General features: G+C 33.5%; 1 protein-coding gene across 2 annotated transcripts; it reads left to right on the top strand.

The window, feature by feature from the left end:
- The first annotated feature begins 5820 nt into the window (after positions 1-5820).
- LOC133688743 (uncharacterized) lies at positions 5821-15719 on the top strand. Of its 2 annotated transcripts, XM_062108342.1 has the most exons (20): positions 5821-5969; positions 6061-6279; positions 6593-6701; positions 6820-7185; positions 7271-7326; positions 7676-7922; positions 8006-8061; positions 8254-8503; positions 8669-8832; positions 8976-9118; positions 9193-9294; positions 9521-9659; positions 9896-9982; positions 10058-10219; positions 10948-11304; positions 11886-12070; positions 12161-12279; positions 13422-13726; positions 14041-14259; positions 14650-15719. In XM_062108342.1, exons 1-20 carry the CDS (start codon positions 5916-5918, stop codon positions 15145-15147), a joined length of 3837 nt encoding a protein of 1278 aa, XP_061964326.1. In that variant the 5' UTR covers positions 5821-5915; the 3' UTR covers positions 15148-15719. The 2 variants fall into 2 exon arrangements, with proteins under 2 accessions (XP_061964326.1, XP_061964327.1); XM_062108343.1 differs by lacking the exon at positions 5821-5969 and having other exon boundaries at positions 6153-6279; positions 6612-6701.
- The last annotated feature ends 3882 nt before the right edge of the window (positions 15720-19601 follow it).

Here is a 19601-nt window from a genome sequence, read left to right as displayed (position 1 = left end):
ATAACCTATCAATAAAACTTTTAATAAACATGAAGTGGGATTAACAATTCATAGAGTGAGAATAAAACCACCCTTTAAAAATTAATAGAAAGAGTGTATGTATTTTGTTTTGAGAAGTCTATATGTTTTTTCATCTTGAAATAATTCATTAATAAAATAAATTTCATTATGATTTCTTTTTAATATTCTACACGTAGTATTCAAGTTAAAGATAAAAAATTACATTGAGTCTGCTATAGTTTAATCAATTTTTCACTTTACCTCTATAATTTGTGAAATTACACTTTACATCCTTAATTTTAATATTTTATAACACTTTACATCCTCCAGCTTTGATGCTAAAAAAACATCAATAAAAAATATTAGAATAGTTACAAGCTTGTTATTATTTTAAACTTAATAACTAAAAAACTAATTTCACTTAAAAATAATAAAATTACCATCACGTGACCGCTGGCAAATATTTTGAAAAAATAGCCCTTTGACAATGACTTTATATTTATAAAAAGCCATTACGTTCATGTTTATAACAAAGTCAATTCCTTAACATTTCCAGTAAACACAAGTCATCAAATTAAAGAACACACCAATAAAATTTTCTAAATAGTTATTCACCATTTCAATTAAGTTACCCAACATCATTACAACACAAAATCCACCATTGTATTAGTGCAATCTAACTCCCAAAACTTAGTACACATATTGCCAACATAAAATTTAGCTCACTTACAACTAATAATAGCCCACAACACATATTGCCAAAATAAAATTTAGCTCATTTAGAACTAACGACAATCCAAAATGTACATCGTCAACAATAACCCAACATTTATAGCATATGTTGTTTAATACATGTCATCATATTCATCAAATGTTACTAGTCTATAAGTTTAAAACAACTTGGATTGATTAAAGTTCAATAATAGGAAGTGCAAATATATATATATATATATATATATATAATAATAATAATAATAATAATAATAATTGTCAGGATATCGAAATCAGATGCAAATAAAAACAAGTTATTCTACAAATATGATGATAAATCGTGTGACTATACATTCATTTCTTGATGCAAACCTATTAATGACAATGAATTAATTGTTAGAGTAAGAGAAGGTCCAAATGATATCAATAAAATACTAGATAAAATGAAGAAAATTAAAGATGAATTATATAGAGTTTTCATCAAGAATCACAATATGAAGACTATCTTTGTAATTATAAAGCTGTTATTGATAGTTAATTTAGTATGTTTAATTTTAATATTTCTAACTATGATACTATTCATTATGATCAAATGAAATGAATAACACTAGAAAATTTGTATTTGAGTTGCACTAAACATAAAGTAAAATCTAATGTTGGAACATTCTATGACATCAATAAATTCATAAAATATTATTCACAGTATCTAACTACAACCCAAGATAAAACCCATCAAATCTATATGTTCTTATACATACTTCAATCAATACACCTAGTCGGGTTAGTGTTGAGATGATAAAGCTCCAACGTAAAAATTCATCCTTGTCATTGCTTATTTTCCATTCATTCTTTGATTATCAAGCAGTATCAAACTTTTACCAAAACATAAATAACCTTTTAAACTATCAATTCATTCATTTTTTGTTTTGTTAGTAAATTTCAAATCCTTTCTCATCGGGTGGAATATAGTCATTATCTTCCTCCTCATCATCATCTTCCTTGTATACACTACAAGTAATATCAAGCCTTTCACTTCTTCCATTACTTAAATTGCCAACATCAATCCTTCCACTTTTTTTTTCAGTACCAAAACTGTCATCATTTATATTCATGCCAATATTATAAACATTTATAATGATGTCAACAACAACATCACCATTAAAATCCAAATCATTTGCATTAAATTTAAAAATAACTTTGTTTTCAACATCAACGTCCTTAAAGTAATTTTTTCTAGTTTTCTTACTATCATCAAACTTGCCTATGAAACACCTTGGCATCCTCATTGTTAGATAACCAACAACATGATGAACATCAATATAGATATAAATCTCATTTTTGCCTTTGTGAAAATTCAACATCTTTAACGTTGATGCATCATTAAATATTCAATTTCCTTTGTCATCCCTTATTTGAAAACCATACAAGTCTATGCCAAAGAATTGCTTGTACATGAACAATATGTCCATATAAGCAATATAGTCATAACATCAACTTTTTTTCAACATATAACAAGTTGTCATGGTGAGCAACAACATATGACATTTTGTATCCTAAAATGATAAACAATGTAAAATTACATATTGTTAAACAATGTTTAAAACATGCCTAATTATCTTAAACAATGGTTGAACATAGACTATAATAGGTTTTAACATCAAGTGAACAAATTATAATCACATATTATTCAATTAAGGTTTAATGAACAATAACCAATCACCTATAATTTGGGGATTTTTAAAGTTTTAGGGTTAAACTTACTTAATCAAGTTAAAAAATGAAAAAAAAATGTTATCTAATGATTAGATATCAATTAATCACATTTTGCATCAATATTTTAAAATTAGGGTTTGATGAACCAAGTGACCCACTAGCCTAAACATATTTTGTTTTCTCAATATTGTCATTATCCAAGAAAAAAACGAATTAATTATAGTTTATTAAAGGTTTAGTCTGTACTCATCAAATCCCTAGGCATTTTGCAATTTATGGTTAAATCAATTGAGAATAACACATGTATTAATCAAGTGACTATATTTAACATAAACAAAATACACATCTAACAGATTTTGATATCTCAATTTGGTTAAAAAAATTTGAACATACCTTTTAAATAATCTTAGACTTTAAGATGAGCTTCCAAACATCTTAAGAGACGACTTGTTCTTCTTCAACCACAAACATCGTGGGATTCTAAGAGATTTGATTAAAAAAAATCTAATTTGGTTAAACAATCCTTTTCGATTTAGGTTTTTTAGTTATATGGAGAGAGAGTGTCCTGGTGAGAGAGAGGGAGAGTTAAGAGTGAAAGTGAGTGTTTTGTCATTTTCTTAGGTTTGCAATATATTATTTACACGAGTAGTAATTTCATTTAACATGGTTTGAAATTTTAGTTTGACTAAGAATATGAAGTATAATTTTTCAAAATACAGATGCAAAGTGAAAAAACAATCAAACTATAAGAAACTCAATGTGATTTTTCCATTAAAAAATCATTTTGGTTATTTAATTTTTATTAAAAATTCTTCATTTCTCATCCAAAACCTTTCATTCCTAATAACCAAACAATAATAGAGTGTCAAAGTATACAATGAGCACATGATGAGTAAATTTCCCATTTAAAAATTATTTTGATTCTTTAATTTTCATTCAATTGTCTTAATTTCTCATCCAAAACCTTCCATGCTTGATAACCAAATCATATTAGAGTGCTTAGAGTGTATAATGCATATGATAGGTAAAGTTTCATCTAGATGGGCTGTTATTTTAAATCATCACCTTGCACTAGTAACTATGTATACTAGGAGAAAAAGAAAAATAAATATTATATTAGTTTTGTGTAAAAATATTCTTTCACTAAACATTTTCTTTAAACATTTGCTCACTTTGCTAATTAAGAAAAGTGAGGAAATAATTTATTCTTGAAGAAAAATATTGAACTTTTAAATTATGAGAATTTTAAAAAACAAAACTAATAGAGGTCGATCTTTCACCGTGTATCAAGACACATTGCATTATAGATTAGAATAGTATAATGACCATTTTACTTTTCAAAAAAACCAATGAACTAACTATTGATGGTAATGTGATCTTTTTACAAGGATCCATTAATCATTATCATATTAATAAGGGATAAATAAGTTTTTTTTTAACTTTTAAAAATACACTAAAATGACTAAATTATCCTTAAAATCATTTTTTAAACTAGTATCTAAGGGTTTTTTTTCATAATTTTATTTTTTAAAGTACAATGAAATGACTAAAAAGCCTTTAAAATCAAAATTTATTTACAAATAATTTTTTATTTTGTATTTTCATCATAGTTTTTTTTTTGTTATAATCAAGTTGAATTAGGGACAATTTTATATTTTAATAAATATAAATAATATTATTTAAAATGTGATTGATGTGTTGCACTCGTCAGAATGTAGGTTGTTGTCATGCCATTCGGGAAGCACATAAAGGGGTCTTCAACATACAAATAATGGTTTATGGGGCAACATTGGAATCGTCTCAATGGCCTCTCAATTCTTAGGCAACACGTGTGGCCAACTGACCTCCAGTTTGGCGCCAGTGACCTTTCTCCCCTTTCTTTTCTCTTTTATTCTTGATTTTTACACTTGACCTTTTAAATTTTCAAAATAACCATTCACTTTATTTTTTCAATGTTCTTTTGATTACTTGAAATAATATATAAACTTGGAATTGTTTTCTATTTTTTTTTTCTCAGATTTGATCCCTATTTTTTTATTGCTATTTGTTTTATTGAAGATATTTTTTTTATGATTTCATCATCCTTCAATTTTATTTCCTATCAGATTTGATCATATTCTTTCCATTGTTATTTTTTTCACCTTGATAAATTTTTTAAATTGTTTTTTTTCTAATTTCATCATTCAACATTAAATTAGTTGGGAATTGAGCTTTTTAATTGAGTCATGATCTAGGATTTCATGGGTTGTGAATTTGGAAGATTAACTTAGGTCTAGGAGATTCACTTGTGTTTGCTTTTTTCTTTACTTTCTTTTTTTAAACTAATGTTTTCTCAGTTTTAGCCCTCGACACTTATTTAATCAGAGATTGGACCTCGTTATTTGTTTTTTTTATTTTATAGATTTTCACTAGTTTTAAAAATGACTCAGGTTATATTGAGCCTTTTTATTTGCCGTTCTTTCTTAAATTTAGTTTTTTAAAAAGAAACCTTGTTTTTGAATTAAATTAAATTAAGTTAAGTATGACATGTCCACTTCATGATATTTTATTTGGTTTGCTTTTTAGGTCATTGCTTTAACGGTGCGTGCGTCTTTTTTTTGGTATCATCGCGCAGCCTTTCACGGTGGTGTTAGAACTATCTTAGTGAGCATTTTCTAGTGGTGGAGCGATGTCCACATCAAAGAGATTATGAGTTTCCAATGAGTTTTTTTTTCTTCTCATCCTGATATGATATTAATAACTTATTTTTTATTGTTAATTATTGTAAAAAAAAATTTTCTTGCTTTATTTACTATTAATGATTTTTTTTATCATATTATTAATTTAATCGAATTTATTGAACTCAACCAAGTCAATGACTAGAGTTATAGATTTTTCTAGTTTCTTTAAAAATACTGGCATTGATTAAACATAATTGTTTTATGTTGAAAAAAAAAAAACTCAACCATGAGATAATGTGAACTTTCTATATAGTACTTTCTATATTGAATGAGAACACAAAATATAATAGAATGATTATTTATTATGACAATAAATATACATGTAATAAGAAATGTTAAATATTTAGAAAAATCTAGAAGAAATTACAGTACTAATCTAATAATTTATACATATTCTTAATTGTTTTTTAATATTTATACCTGCTCATACGTAATATTTGTATATTCTTATACATTATCTTTTTTTCATTTACTTGTTATAAAAAAAACTTATTTTTCATACAAAATAAACATCAAAAAAGAATTTCCAATCATTTTCTGAAAAAAATTCTATCTCCAACAAACAAACGCAATTTTCCTGAAATATGTAACGCATAATTTAATAAAAACTCCTCTCATTTACAATTTTGAAGAGAATTCCCGCTTCATTCCTCTTCAAAAAGCCTAACGGCTACGGCCTACCCTGTAAAATCTCTCTAGTCGTCAAAAAATCTCTCTCTCTCTCCCTCTCTCGCATCACGATTTTCTTTTTCTGAAAATAATATAATAAAAATGAAAATCAACAATCGCAAACTCAAGAAATCAGAAACATCGTCATCTTCAAAGGTAAGAACCATTACTAATATTATAAAGATTCCCTCATAATCCCCAACTTTTTTTATAAACCCTAATTCTGGCGTTTTTCAAAAATTTTCAGCTAGTTTTGGAAGAAATTATTGGATTAACAACGAAGAATGCTAACGGACTAGCTTCAAATACATCAACGGCAAGATTTGCTTATGTTGCAGGATGTGTTGTGGTTGTTTACAATGTGGATTTAACTACTCAATCGCATCTCTTGGTGTCTCACAGACCGCCCAAACCCTTGACTTGTGTTGCCATGTCACGTGATGGCCGGTTCATAGCTGCTGGAGAGGTATAGAAATTTGATTTTTTAATTTGAATAGTTTATGTTATTTGTTTAATTATCTTGTAATGGATTACAACCAATTAGACGTGATTGCGAATTGAATTCGAATTTTTATGATAGTAGGAGGAGCTTTCGTGATTTTGAATGAAAATTAAGTGATCATAATGGTATAAATTGGTGATTAAAAGTCCGGGTTGTAATCGGATAAAATATTATGTTTAATTCAAGATATATGTGTTTAACAAGTTTTTCAAAGAAGTTAGGTTGTGATTTAAGAAAGGTGTTTTTCTATCTGTATGCATCTGATATGATTTTGCAGTCTGGGAATCAACCTGCAGTGTTAGTGTGGGACTGTTCGACCATGAGTTTTGTATCTGAACTGAAGGGTCATCTTTATGGAGTTGAATGTATTGCTTTCTCACCCAACGGTTAGTTCCAATCAATCAATTTGATGCTTTTGTTTCTCAGTGGTTCCTGTCACAGACTCACAGCTTATTATAAATTTTATCCATACGTGTTTCTTGTTTTTTTTTTGGGTATTTCAAGGAGAACATGTTGTTTCGGTTGGAGGATACATATATCTTTGGGATTGGAGAAGTGGGATTTTGGTGACCAAGCTTAAAGCAAGTTCATCTTGTTCTGCTGTTACATCTGTGAGCTTCTCGTCCGATGCGAAATTCATTGTAACTGCTGGAAAAAAGCACTTGAAATTCTGGACAGTTGGATCTTCTCCAGGGACTCGCTTAAGTAATGGGACAGGATCACTTGCAATGCATGGAAAACCTGTTAATCTTGGACCTCAGAAAGGAAGTTCATTCATTTCTGTCACATCTGCAATCAGGATGAATAATAGTCCTGCCACAGCTGAACAAGTTGGTGATTTGTTTCCCATTTATGTGTTGACGGATGAAGGTTGGATTTCCTATACCATCACTCTATGATGTTTAATGCACTGGAGTTCTTGATGTTAGTCCAATTCTGCTTCTTTTATTTACAGGTACTTTATGCCTTGTGGATTCTGGGCTGTCAGTAAGAAAGACGGTGGACTTAAAGGTGTGCTTACATAATTATCTCATACATTCATGATGGGTTCTAGATATCACCTTCTGTCTTAGCAAAGGTAGATTGTGATTTGATTCCCCAGGAGTTGATTCTGATTGTATAGAAGCACAGGGGTCACAACCTAATAAATTCTTCATAGACCTAATTTCAATTTTTCTATTCTGAATGCTGTGTTGTGACCCATAAATTACAATGGCTGGATTGATGGTACTTTAAGTTTTGTATTGATAGATTAAAGCTTTCTGAATGGGAAAGAATCAAAATTGCACAATGTCTGTTAAATACATCATTCTTTCTGATTTCAGCTCTTTGTTTTACAATTTTAAATCTTAAATTGCAGGTAGAACAAGGCTATGCACTATCTGCATCCGATAAGCTCATTGCTTGTGCTTGTTGTAATGGAATTGTAAAACTCTTTACTAGTGAGACACTCAATCATGCCGGAACTCTGCTATATTCAAATGCCAAAAGTTTCCAGGGGGACACTAATTTTAATTTTCAGACGACAGAAGCTGAAAAGGATTCTCAACTTGTGCCTGCTCTGCCTGATGCAATTGCTTGTCAATTCTCTACCTCAGAAAAGTTGGGTAAGCGTTTAAGTGTTTATTTTCTTGTTAGTGTGAATCCACCTTGATTGCAACTTAAAATAACCACTCTTTGTGCTTTGTAGTGGTTGTTTATGGAGATCATACTCTCTATATATGGAATATTCATGATATGAAAGAGGTAATTGCTTAATGTATATTCTTGGTTCTTGTAGTTCTTGTTTATTTGCTTGAAAAGCTTATACATTTCATTTATTTTCTGTTCCATGCATGTTGATTGCTTCTTGCTCAAGTTCGGCTTCCAAAGTTATTTTAATGGAACTTGTACATAGATTGCCAGCTCATTGCAACCTAACCTTTCTTATCCTTCCAGGCAACGAGGTGCTATGCATTAGTTTCACACTCTGCATGCATTTGGGATGTCAAGAATCTTTGTTGTGAAAACATGCACGATCCATCTCTAGCATGTGTTGCAAGAGGTTGTTCTGGTGGAGTTTCATTTGCAACATGCTCGGCAGATGGTACTATTAGGTTGTGGGATCTTACTTTGCAATCCAATTTGGTAGAGGATGATGCAGATCATCAATCCTTGAAGGCCAAACAAATGGGCGGCACACGTTTAGGTAAATTTCCAAGATTGCAATGCCCATCACACTTCTTTAAAAATGTATATGCACAGATGCATGAACAATGTTAAGATCATGTGGCAAGCCTTATACTAGTTACTTGTTGAACTCATCTTGGTGTTTTTGCCTGGACAACTGTCTCCATTGTCCTTGTTGATGCAGTAAGTTCTGGGATTTTGGAGCGAGACACTGCAGAGGCAGGAGTTGACACTCAAGGGTTTCGGTCAATGGCTGCTAGTTCAGATGGAAAGTACCTTGTTGCTGGTGATTGCGAGGGAAATCTTCACATATATAACCTACTAACTTCTGATTATGCATGTTTTCAGGTAAAAATTAGGCACCTAACTATCATTTTGGAATGCTTACTTCAAGAAATTAATCAATATAAGCCAATAAGTTATGTCTTCGCATGAGAGGAAGTTTAAGTACAGTATGACTTAGGATGAATAAATATGGGCTATTCTGGCAGGGCATTCATGATGCAGAGATCCTCTCATTGAGCTTCAGCTTGTCAAGCAAGAAACATGTTATTTCTGGAGATGTGGTGGATAGCAATTGCTTCCTCGCATCAGGGGGGCGAGATCGAATTATCCATCTTTATGATGTCGAAAGGTTAACTTTACTTAGTTCATGATCTTTTCAGCCTGTTTGTTCTCTTGGTTGATTAGGTTTCCTCTACTTTTCAGGAATTTTGATCTCATTGGAAATATTGATGACCATTCAGCCGCCGTGACATCTGTAAAACTCACTTTCCATGGTCATAAGATTCTCAGTTGCAGTGCTGATAGGTAGGCCGCTACATATTCACTTTTTTATATGCACTAAGAAACCTTTGAAACTTTAATTTTCATGAGAGCTTGCAAAAAAAAAAAATGGAATGAAATCAATCTATTTTGGCATTTGAAATTAACTTTTTTTTTCATGCATTAGGTCAGTTTTAAGACAAATTATGACTGCTATTACATTTTTTAGCTGGTGCTCTTTCATAGTTGACCTTGTTGTTTCTTTCAATAGGTCACTGGTGTTCCGAGATGTTTGTGTTGCGGAGAGCTGTTGTAAGATCTCTCGACGTCATCATCAAATGGCGTCTCATGGAACCGTGTATGACATGGCTTTGGATCCAGCAATGGAGTTTGTTGTTACAGTTGGGCAGGTAACTAACATTAAAAGTTTCCTAAACAGAAGTGAATTATTTTATGATGAGTGGGAAGTGGAACTTCCAGTGTCCACTACCGGTTTAAGTGCACCCAATCAAACTGCTCCCCATGTGTTTACATTATGCAAACAAAGCATCTGTTGATTTAGCAGCCTATGACTCAAGTAGCAAAGTCCTCTAATTTTTGGATGCCAGAACTTGCATGGTTATTGATTTAGTTGATCTCCTAACAGGATAAGAAGATAAACACATTCGACATTGCTTCTGGGAAGCTAACTAGATCATTCAAGCAGGATAAAGATTTTGGAGACCCAATAAAGGTGAGTTACATTAATGATTAGCTTGGCAATGCAGCATCATCATGTTCAGAAGCTGAGAGTAATCATGTTTTACAGGTCTCAATGGACCCAAGCTGCAGTTATTTGGCATGCTCCTACTCTAACAAGTCTTTGTGCATGTATGATGCAATCAGTGGAGAGTTGGTCACACGAGCTGTGGGACATGGTGAAGTAATAACTGGTGTGATCTTTTTGCCTGACTGCAAGCATGTGGTATCTGTGAGTCCTTATCATGCCTATTAGTTGTTGATTAACATGCATCATGTCTATGGAATCTTCTGTACTCAACCAACTCATAATTATGCATATATTTGTAGCTTCATCACCATGAGTCATCAGGCTTCTATAATCTAATGATGCAGAATACTGCCTCTCTCAACATAAATCAGTTCAAATTATAATCATATGACACTTTTCTGGTTCATGTTAGAGGTTTACCTGATTTGAAAAGCATCTATATTGGATCGTCATTGATTGAATAATCATATGACACTTTTCTGGTTCATGTTAGAGGTTTACCTGATTTGAAAAGCATCTATATTGGATCGTCATTGATTGAATAATCATATGACACTTTTCTGGTTCATGTTAGAGGTTTACCTGATTTGAAAAGCATCTATATTGGATCGTCATTGATTGAATAACATAGCATGAGGATAAATAGGAACCGTTCCTTCTGAACTTTTCTCATTACTTGCACATAGGTAGAGATCTAAGGGTAGACAGGAAAATTCATTCATGTTGGTATGGCAAGACGTGTGGGCTTGCATGCATGCGATTCGTTAGCTGAAGACCTTTTTGACAGCACCATCCAATGATCCCCTTTAAGATCACTGATTTTTATTTTTCTGATTAGCAAAAATAATTTTTTTTTTTTTTTTTTAACATGGCTTTTGCATAGCCTTTCCTTTCTCATATGATGCACGCATCCCTAACTTTGTTGTCAGGTTGGGGGCGATAGTTGTATTTTTGTGTGGAAACTACCGAGTCGTATGTCTTCCAGGATGCTGCAGCGAATGAAGGAAAATGCTGTTCCCTTGTCCCCAAAAGACCTGGGCCCACCATCTGCTTTTAATCAAATCGTGTTCTCTGAAGCAGAAGACCAGCAATGCACATACAATGCTGAAAAAATACTTTTGCCTGAAAACTCCAATCAATTTGGAGAAAAAAAGTTTTATCAAGGAGAGCGGTCTCCACGGATCTCAATGTTTAGATTTAGCATTTCGAGACTTCCAAGATGGGCACAAGCTAAAGTTGAAGGCTCTAATAGTGTTTCAAAAAATCCAGATTTCACTTCATTTCAGGTAATTTTATAGGACCTCAACATACAAATATGAAAACATGTGTTGTTAGGTTTTTTGTTTGTTAATAAAATCAAATTTCATATTCCTTTTCGCACCTTTGCTTGCATTATAATATTTCACTTCAGGATTTTTATCCCAACATGTTTCATTTTAGCACACTTTTAAGCGAGACTTTTGAACTTCATTAATCTCCAGAAATAATTTTTTTATATATAGAATTTAAGAATGTACTGGATAACGGATATCTGTGCTGGTTTGAGATGTTTAAGAAAACAATGGACCATACTTGTTATGGCATCAGTAGTAACTCACAACATTATAAACATTAGGACTTCATATACCATGTATATTCAGTTAAGTTGTTCATCAATCAAATGCTGTTGATTCCGCTAAATAAAAACTCTTAAACTTTCAGTTGGAATTATTTTCCAAAAGTAAATCCCTTACTTTATCTGTTCAAGAAGTTTGTACTCATTCTTCTAGCTCTATAGCAAGTTTCATGAAGTGTAGATATTCTGTACATTTTTTATTCTGATTGCTATCTTCTCCTTGATGGTTCCTACTGTTGATGCCTACCACAGCAGCAACCAGAACTAAAAACTTGCCCTCCGGATGTTGACGGTGGGGAAGGTGGTGCATTGTGCCCAGAAGTTCAAAGTCCACTCGGTACTGTTGTGGGAAGCAGGGATTCATACATCAGTAGCTTATCTGGAAGTTCTGCTAGTGAAAACAACCAAAGCTCACCAACGCCTCTAGATACTCTTAGGTAAGCATGCAGTAGTGATGTCAATTAACTATTTGTTGGAAATAGTAGGCACTCTATTCTCTCCTTCTCATTGCCACATTTGTGCTTCAGTTGCTTTGCCATGGACAAACGTTGGCTCAACGTTTATACTGTATGTTTGGATCCACTCAATTCTCCGGAGATGCCTCATTTAGCAGATCCGAACATGCTAGTTGCCTCACCAAATTCGAGTAAGGCTGATCTTATTCTCCCACATGACATCTTAGTCACTTTTCTTGATGAACAAAGCTGGCACAGAGGATAAATATGACAGTTTTCAAACCAAGCCTACCGTAACTTCTCTAGGAAATATTATGTTGACCAGAGGGGATACAGATATCAAGTAGCACACTTTTATGACCTTAAGTTGCTTTATGCATCACCTTGTCATGAATTCACGTGGTTGTGTCAACATTCCTTCACTGTCTCCTACTCAGTGCTTGTCAGTAAATGTGATTTCCCAACCCATTAGGATAGTTATTTTTATAAGAACCGCAATATTATGGAGCACACTGGTACTAGTTATTAAGTACTCCAGCAGGCTACACAATGACTTTGGAGGAAGCATATTTATCCGGTTTGTCTCGAAACACTGATAAACTCAATGGGTGCTAGCTAGGTGACATCATTGTCTGCAAATTGAGCCATTGTGTCATCGCTGGTTTAATTTACAGTAGCAATTCTTTCGATCATTAATTGAAGTAAAATTCTATCTGGTGTATTGATGAAGTTGGTTTGATAGACCTTTTGCCTAAATAATCAAATTTGTCTGTGTTATGATCCTTGTGATTGTGGAAAAAAGGTTCTAGGTGCAGAGAGAGCTATTTTTATTGCCCCCACTTTTGCATTTCTATCACATTGTTCTCTCTTTCGTTGCTACCTGTCTGTGTCATGACCCTTGTGGTTGTGGAAAATACTAGCTATACTTGCTTGAATCATGTGCTAGGGGATTTCATTTTAAGCTTGATATTGCTGTTTGTTGGAACATTTGTCTGGTAAATACTGGCCATCCTTTTGTGTTGCTGACATGGAAAAAGGATTGGCTCGGAGTTTATACCTTTTAATTTGAGGTAGATCAGTTCCCCCTCTTGTTTGTGATTTAATATTTTGTTTTCATTTTAGCTTTCTCACAGAATCTACTAAATTAAGCTAAATGGTGGTGCTGTGATTATAATATGATACGCATCTCCTGACTAGGTGTTTTGCCAAGCATCTATTGAAGGCCAAGTTTATAGAACATTAAAAGTCCATGATTAGAGATTGTAAGTCATTCCTGTTTTAAAATGACTTTCTTCTTCTTATAACTGGTTTGTTGTATGAAAAAATTCAACAGAAATACCAAGTAATGGTGAGTGCTCTTCCACGCAAGCTAACCTTGCTGTAAAAGAGGAGCGCAAAGCTAGTTCAAAAAGACATGCCTGTTCCAATAATTATGGCTTTCTTGGTGAAAATTTATCTGGCATCCACAGTACAAGTAAATGCCATAAGGCAGTTGCTGGTCATGTGACAGAGCAGTTGCATTCACATAAATCGGGATGCCAAATTCAAGAAGCAATGGAAGTCGAAGCTGATCATATGAAGTCAGAAGGAAGTGATTTTTTCAAGCATTATTTTGGCAGTTTATCAACCACGTGCAAGGTTGGTACTATTTTTTGCAGTATATGTGGAAAATATTTCTACTTATTTTGGGGACTGGGCAGGGGTTTTGGTATGCACAAATGTTACAAACTGCTACATGATAAGGAACAGAGATATTTTGACCACTTTTTTTGAGAATTGGATTGTGAGAAATTAAACTGATAGGTATTTATCCAAATAGAGTTCGATGACATACTAAAATAACAGGACAGAGGAAATATAATACAATACCACTGTTTCGTTGACCCAAATAATTAGGACGTGAAGCTTTACAGATTTACAGTGATATTCACCATGTAATATCTTGTTTACAGGTGGACGGAAGTAACCCTTTTGTTCGAAGAAGGTACTCTGCAAAATATGTGGTGCGCCAGGACTATGCTGGAGGAGGCAAGAGCCTGTTTGACACACCTGTTCAAAATCTTCACAGTAAAATCTCGACCTACAAGGCAGAATCTGTCCCGCATATTACCTTAGAGGATCCAATGACCCAGAATCCGGAAGAACAGAAAGAGAGAAAATCTTCTAAACAGGTCTGTCTTTCAATTTGTTTCAAATCCTCATGGTTCATGTTCTTTTGTTGTACTTAAATTAACAGACCTTGGAAAAAGTGAAAACTAGAAAGTAGAAGGTAAAGGTTTTGATGATTACGTGTGGGGTTTTGTTTTATTATATCTAAGAAACAATATTTGCGTTTTTTTTTTCTATGGATAATTCAAGTACGATGTGTTGAAGATGGATATGTTTCTTTTGGTTCAATGTATTATCCAGACAAATTATGAAGCACTTAATCAATCATATGAAAAGAAATTTCGACGTTTCAAGAACAGCTTCAAGGAATTAATGTGTTCTTACTTCCTACAAAGAAAAGACAACCCCAGATCGCTACATTGAATTGTTTTGACTGTTTATGCCTCTTGCAGGACATAAAGAACTCAACACAGGGCTTGCTGATCTCAACTCATGCTCTCTCACAAGGTGAATTAACTAACTGCGATCTCGCAGAAGATTCTTTAAACATGAAATTAACAGAGGCCATGGATCAAAAGGAACGCACTCCTGAAGCTGAAGGAAACAATCTGCAACAAAGACTAACTGCATGCTGGGAAGCATTAATAAATTTGGACAATGCAGCTGACAATGCAGTCCATTTATTTTCAGAATTAGGAACTATGGTCTCCACAGAAGAAATATCAAACAGTCCCGGAGCTAAGTTATATGGCGACGCAGGGAAGCTACTTCCATCAATCGCCAATAAGCTCAATGCAATTGCTGAACTGGTGCAATGTGGGAGCCACATTTCATGCAAGAGTAGGGTTGAAGTTTCAGGACTGGAACCTTTGTTAGGAACATTTGCTGAGAGTCTATCCGAAAGGGTAGTTGAGATACTGAAGAAGAACCTAACCAAGAGCAAGGATTAACTTTTTCATCCTTCAACGTCGCAAAAGTAAAGGTTCTAGACCCCACAACTTGAGGAGAGAGCCCATGTAAAAGACGAAGGGTTCAAATTGCGGACCAACTGCCAACTCGGCTCAAAGAAGAGGTGGGCCTGCTAATGCTTTGTCTGGCCCATTGACAGCCTCATTGCCACAAGTTTTGTGAATCCATGATCTTGTTGCACTGGAATCAGCAAGCCGAGATCCATCTAAAAGGAATGGTGAAAGATTTTGGATCTTTCTTGCTTGTACATTTCATGTACATGCTTTTGTGCATATTTCATGGGCCTCAAGACTTTAAAATAAAAAAAGAAAAAGGGCAAAAGCAAGGATCATCTTTACCTTTTTCCTATCTCTCACCCTTGAGAATTAGTTCTGCTTGTGATTTTTCGTGCGATTTTAATATTAAACTACACGACTTGGCCACCTTTCTTGTAAGTTTCAAGGCATGTCAGTCAATAATGTAGCTCTCCTAGCACTAGCGATAACACTAGCAGAGATATGTTGGAATATTTGTAAATCCCTATGAAGGTATGCCTGGAAAATATGTTCTTGTACGTGTGTATGACTTTGTCTTGCTTTAGTAACATGCCAAACTCGCAATTCTTTCTTGGGATTCCTTCACTCCACATGAATAATTACCACAGGTTTTTCGAACCTATGATTGCTAGAAGTTTAAGGATTAGAAACTGTGTTCATGTACATCTAATCCCTAAAGATTAGGTTAATCATGGCCATTTTAGACTCTATAAAGAGGCCCGTAGGAACGGCCGATACTATAACTCATGTACAAGCCCAAAAAACAAATCCCAGAATAAAGTACCGTGAAACAGATTGACGAGACAGGTCTGTACTGGGAAGGCATCAAGGATAGAGCCATCCCTGTATTTCTATGGGGAAGATGCTGCACGGAGTAAATTGCGTCCTTGTCCTCCCTGAATAAATCAAGATTAAACCCTAGTGATGGGCAAAATGTGAAGAGAGTGTTGCACTGGCACTGGTAGGCATGCGGGGTCCAAAACAGAGGCATTGTTTAAAGTGGACTATCATTTGTTACATTGTTTTTAAACTGGGAAAATAAAAAAGGCTCTGAATAAATATGAGCTGTATGTCTGTGTGGGGTAAAGGGCTCTCAATTAGACTGTCCTTTTTGCGTTCATATTTCTTTTGTAATGATGTGCTTATTACCTTTTGCTCTTTTATTCACAGTTGAATGTGGTATTTATTTGCAAACCCATTTTCTTTTCAATCCTCCTCTCCTAAAAGACGAAGAGGAAATCGGTTCAAGTAATTATGGACTATCATGTTTTAAGCCTTCCAGTAAGACAACATTATTGAATATAATGGCTTTGGCGAGATTTGTGGAATCTATTGGGTGCGCACGTTTATCTTTGCATTATTTGACAGGAGATGTGCCAAGCTAAAGCCACTCTTCATGTCCATGATTTTAAAGGCGAGCTCCACAGCTCCAAAGCCTGCTATCCATTAAAATAACCTAGTTCTACATGGAAAAACACTGTAGCTCCTTATCTGGATACACTGTTAAACTGTTAACTGAAACAGTATAGTAATAGTTTTATCTCTCCACTAGAAAAATAACAATAACTTTCAACGGTATTAAAGTTTTTTCACATGATTATTAGCCCGTATCAAATTGACCGGGAATAGATAAGTATTTCCGTATTTTAATTTCACGGTGAAGTAATTAAAATTGATCTCAACAGGTATTTTTATATTTTTAAAATAGTTTTTTCATTATTATAATGTTAGTCGAGGGACAATTTGGTATTTTATCAAATATAAAAAATAATAAACAATTAAAAATCACAGTAAAACGATTAAAATATCATTAAAAGCAAAAATCTTAAAACTAGAGTTAAGATGTTTTTTAATCTTTTCACAATGGTTTTTTCGTTATTATTAAGTAAATTCAGTGATAATTTGATATTTAGCTAAATTAAAAAAAATTAAAAAGGATAGACAAGTGTACAACACTAGAAGGCGCGTGGGAGGCACCCAAGTATTTGGAGCGGTGCATGTGGCACCTCTTGGCATCCAAAAATGCCCTTGTAATGAAATTTTTTTCCTTCAATTTTTATCCTTTAATATTTGATTAATTGAAAATTAGATTTCATGATTTTATCAAATAGGATGTTTTAGGTTTAATGACTTGGATCATGAATTTGAAAAGTTAACATAACTTTATATGTGTGTGTGTGTGTGTAATGTTTTATAATTCTCTTTAATTTTTTATCAGGTTATTTCAATTTCATGATTTGAGTGGTGAGTTTTGCGAGATATCTTGGTTAGCTCGATTCTAATTACTAAAATTACAGGTTTGTCATTATAACTTGGGTTAACCAGGATCGGTTTTTTTGTGTTTTTTTCTTTTCTCATTTCGTTCTTTTTTATTTAATAATCTATGAATTGTGATACATCGTTTATTCTCTTATCTTTTTAAATTTAATTTATTTATTGTTTTTTTTTATCTAATTGAAATAAATTAATCTCGTTTATTCAATTCAGTTAAGTCTCTAATTCAAGTCACATATTTTTTTTATATAAAAAAAACATTTATAATAGTTGAACATCATTTTTTGCGGAAAAAAAGTTTAGCCCCGCAATGAATGCACCAAGACAAGTCTCTTCCTATTTAATTTTTGATACATTTTTTTTTATTGAAAAATCACCGGGCGTTTTCTATAGCTTTGACATCATTATATTAAATCCATCTTAAAACAAATGAAAATTGATATACATTTTTTTCAATTCAAATGCACTTGAAAAATATTTTCATACACAGTCGCAGGCTCGCAGCCTTATTATAGTTCCAAAAGTAAAACTTGAAATGAATGAACCATAAGAATCAGATACTCCATTTAATCATATGTATAGCAGCCCCTATAAAGAGCAAGAACTGTACATAGACGATCGAGGGATGATGAATTAATCAATGGTGTTACAGTAGAAGCACTATATATATATATAGTGTCATCATAATTTCGAGTAATGTAAGTAGCATCACCCCTCGGTGCATGCTAAAATGGATCATACTGTGGTTGTGAAGGATGCTTATGATCATTATTAAGGTTCTGTGTGCAAGAGGGATAATGAATTAATGATGTAAGGGAAGATCCACAGCATAATTATTGTACGTAGAATCCCAGACTCGAGTGATTTCCAGTAAGGTAGTGATGCCCCCACAATAGACCTTGTCATGTGTGTGTTTTTTATAAGGTTTTGCAGTGCTATATTTTGTTGAGGTTTGATTTTGCATTTCATTTAGAAAAATAGCAAAAGAAAAAAAAATTAATAAAGAAAAAACAATTCTCACTGCATAAAAGCCTGGGAGAGGCAGGATTATAGTAGTCTGACTGCAGAATCTTCAGTTCTCACAAAAGAACAGAGAACAAACTTAAAAAATTTGTCTTCCGAAATCCAAAGGTGCATGTTTCGGATCCTCCTAATCTTCCGTTTGCATGCTTGGACAGTACTAATCAGCTCCTTTCCATGTCATCTCAAGGAAAAACGCGACACCATGTACAGAAGAGAAACTGCCCTTTCATCAGACGTGAACCCTCCAGTGCATGGCTTAACCTGCTCTCTATCTCCCATACCCACGCGAGCCAAGGCACCATATCGATCGCTAGCTATACTACTCCATTAATTTTGGCATCTGATACTGCGTTGTAATTATGCGCAATGTTGCAGGGGAAGTACAGATTAAACAAAGACGACATTGTTCTTGTTGCAATGACAATAATAATACACTAACATATGTCCATACTGGACATCAACTGGTGAAGATTAAGCGACAACAAGAATATATCAAGTAATAGATGCAATAATGCAAACAATATTTCCAACGACCATAGCATATAACACAATGATTGATTGGAGAGAGACAGGCCGATTGCCAAGTTGTCTAATATACATAACTTTTGGTGGGGGCTATGTTGGACTACAACATGAACTAGCTACGCAGATTAGAAAACACATACACATCATACATGGATAAAGCTATTTGAAAAAATAGCTACAGCTCTTCTTCTTTTTTTGGGGGGGAGGAAAATGACTTTGAAAATGGGTGATGGGATCATATGGGCATGGGGCCACAAGCCACTAGGGAGAGAATTCTTGTCCCAAATCTTTTTATTCCCACTTAAAAACTTTCTTGGCACATGTCCACTTCGATACATGAACAAACAAAACCCTAAAAAGACAAACCCCTAAAGAGGATAACAAAGAGAGACAAACCCTTAACCCTTGTTGTTCTTTAGATTAATAAATCGGTTGTGTTGAGAAAACACGAGGATAAAGGTAGAGGACAGGGTTTCGCTTTACGAATCATTCCACGCACAAATTAATACAATTCCTATATGTTTGGCCTAGCTAGATCCCCACCACCGCCATCACCAACAACAAATTGCATGGACCTC

The sequence above is a fragment of the Populus nigra genome, chromosome 3 (genome assembly GCF_951802175.1).
Source record: "Populus nigra chromosome 3, ddPopNigr1.1, whole genome shotgun sequence".
NCBI classification, from domain to species: Eukaryota; Viridiplantae; Streptophyta; class Magnoliopsida; order Malpighiales; family Salicaceae; genus Populus; species Populus nigra.
Note: the sequence above shows the minus strand (reverse complement) of the source record. Positions and strands in the feature narration are given on the sequence as shown.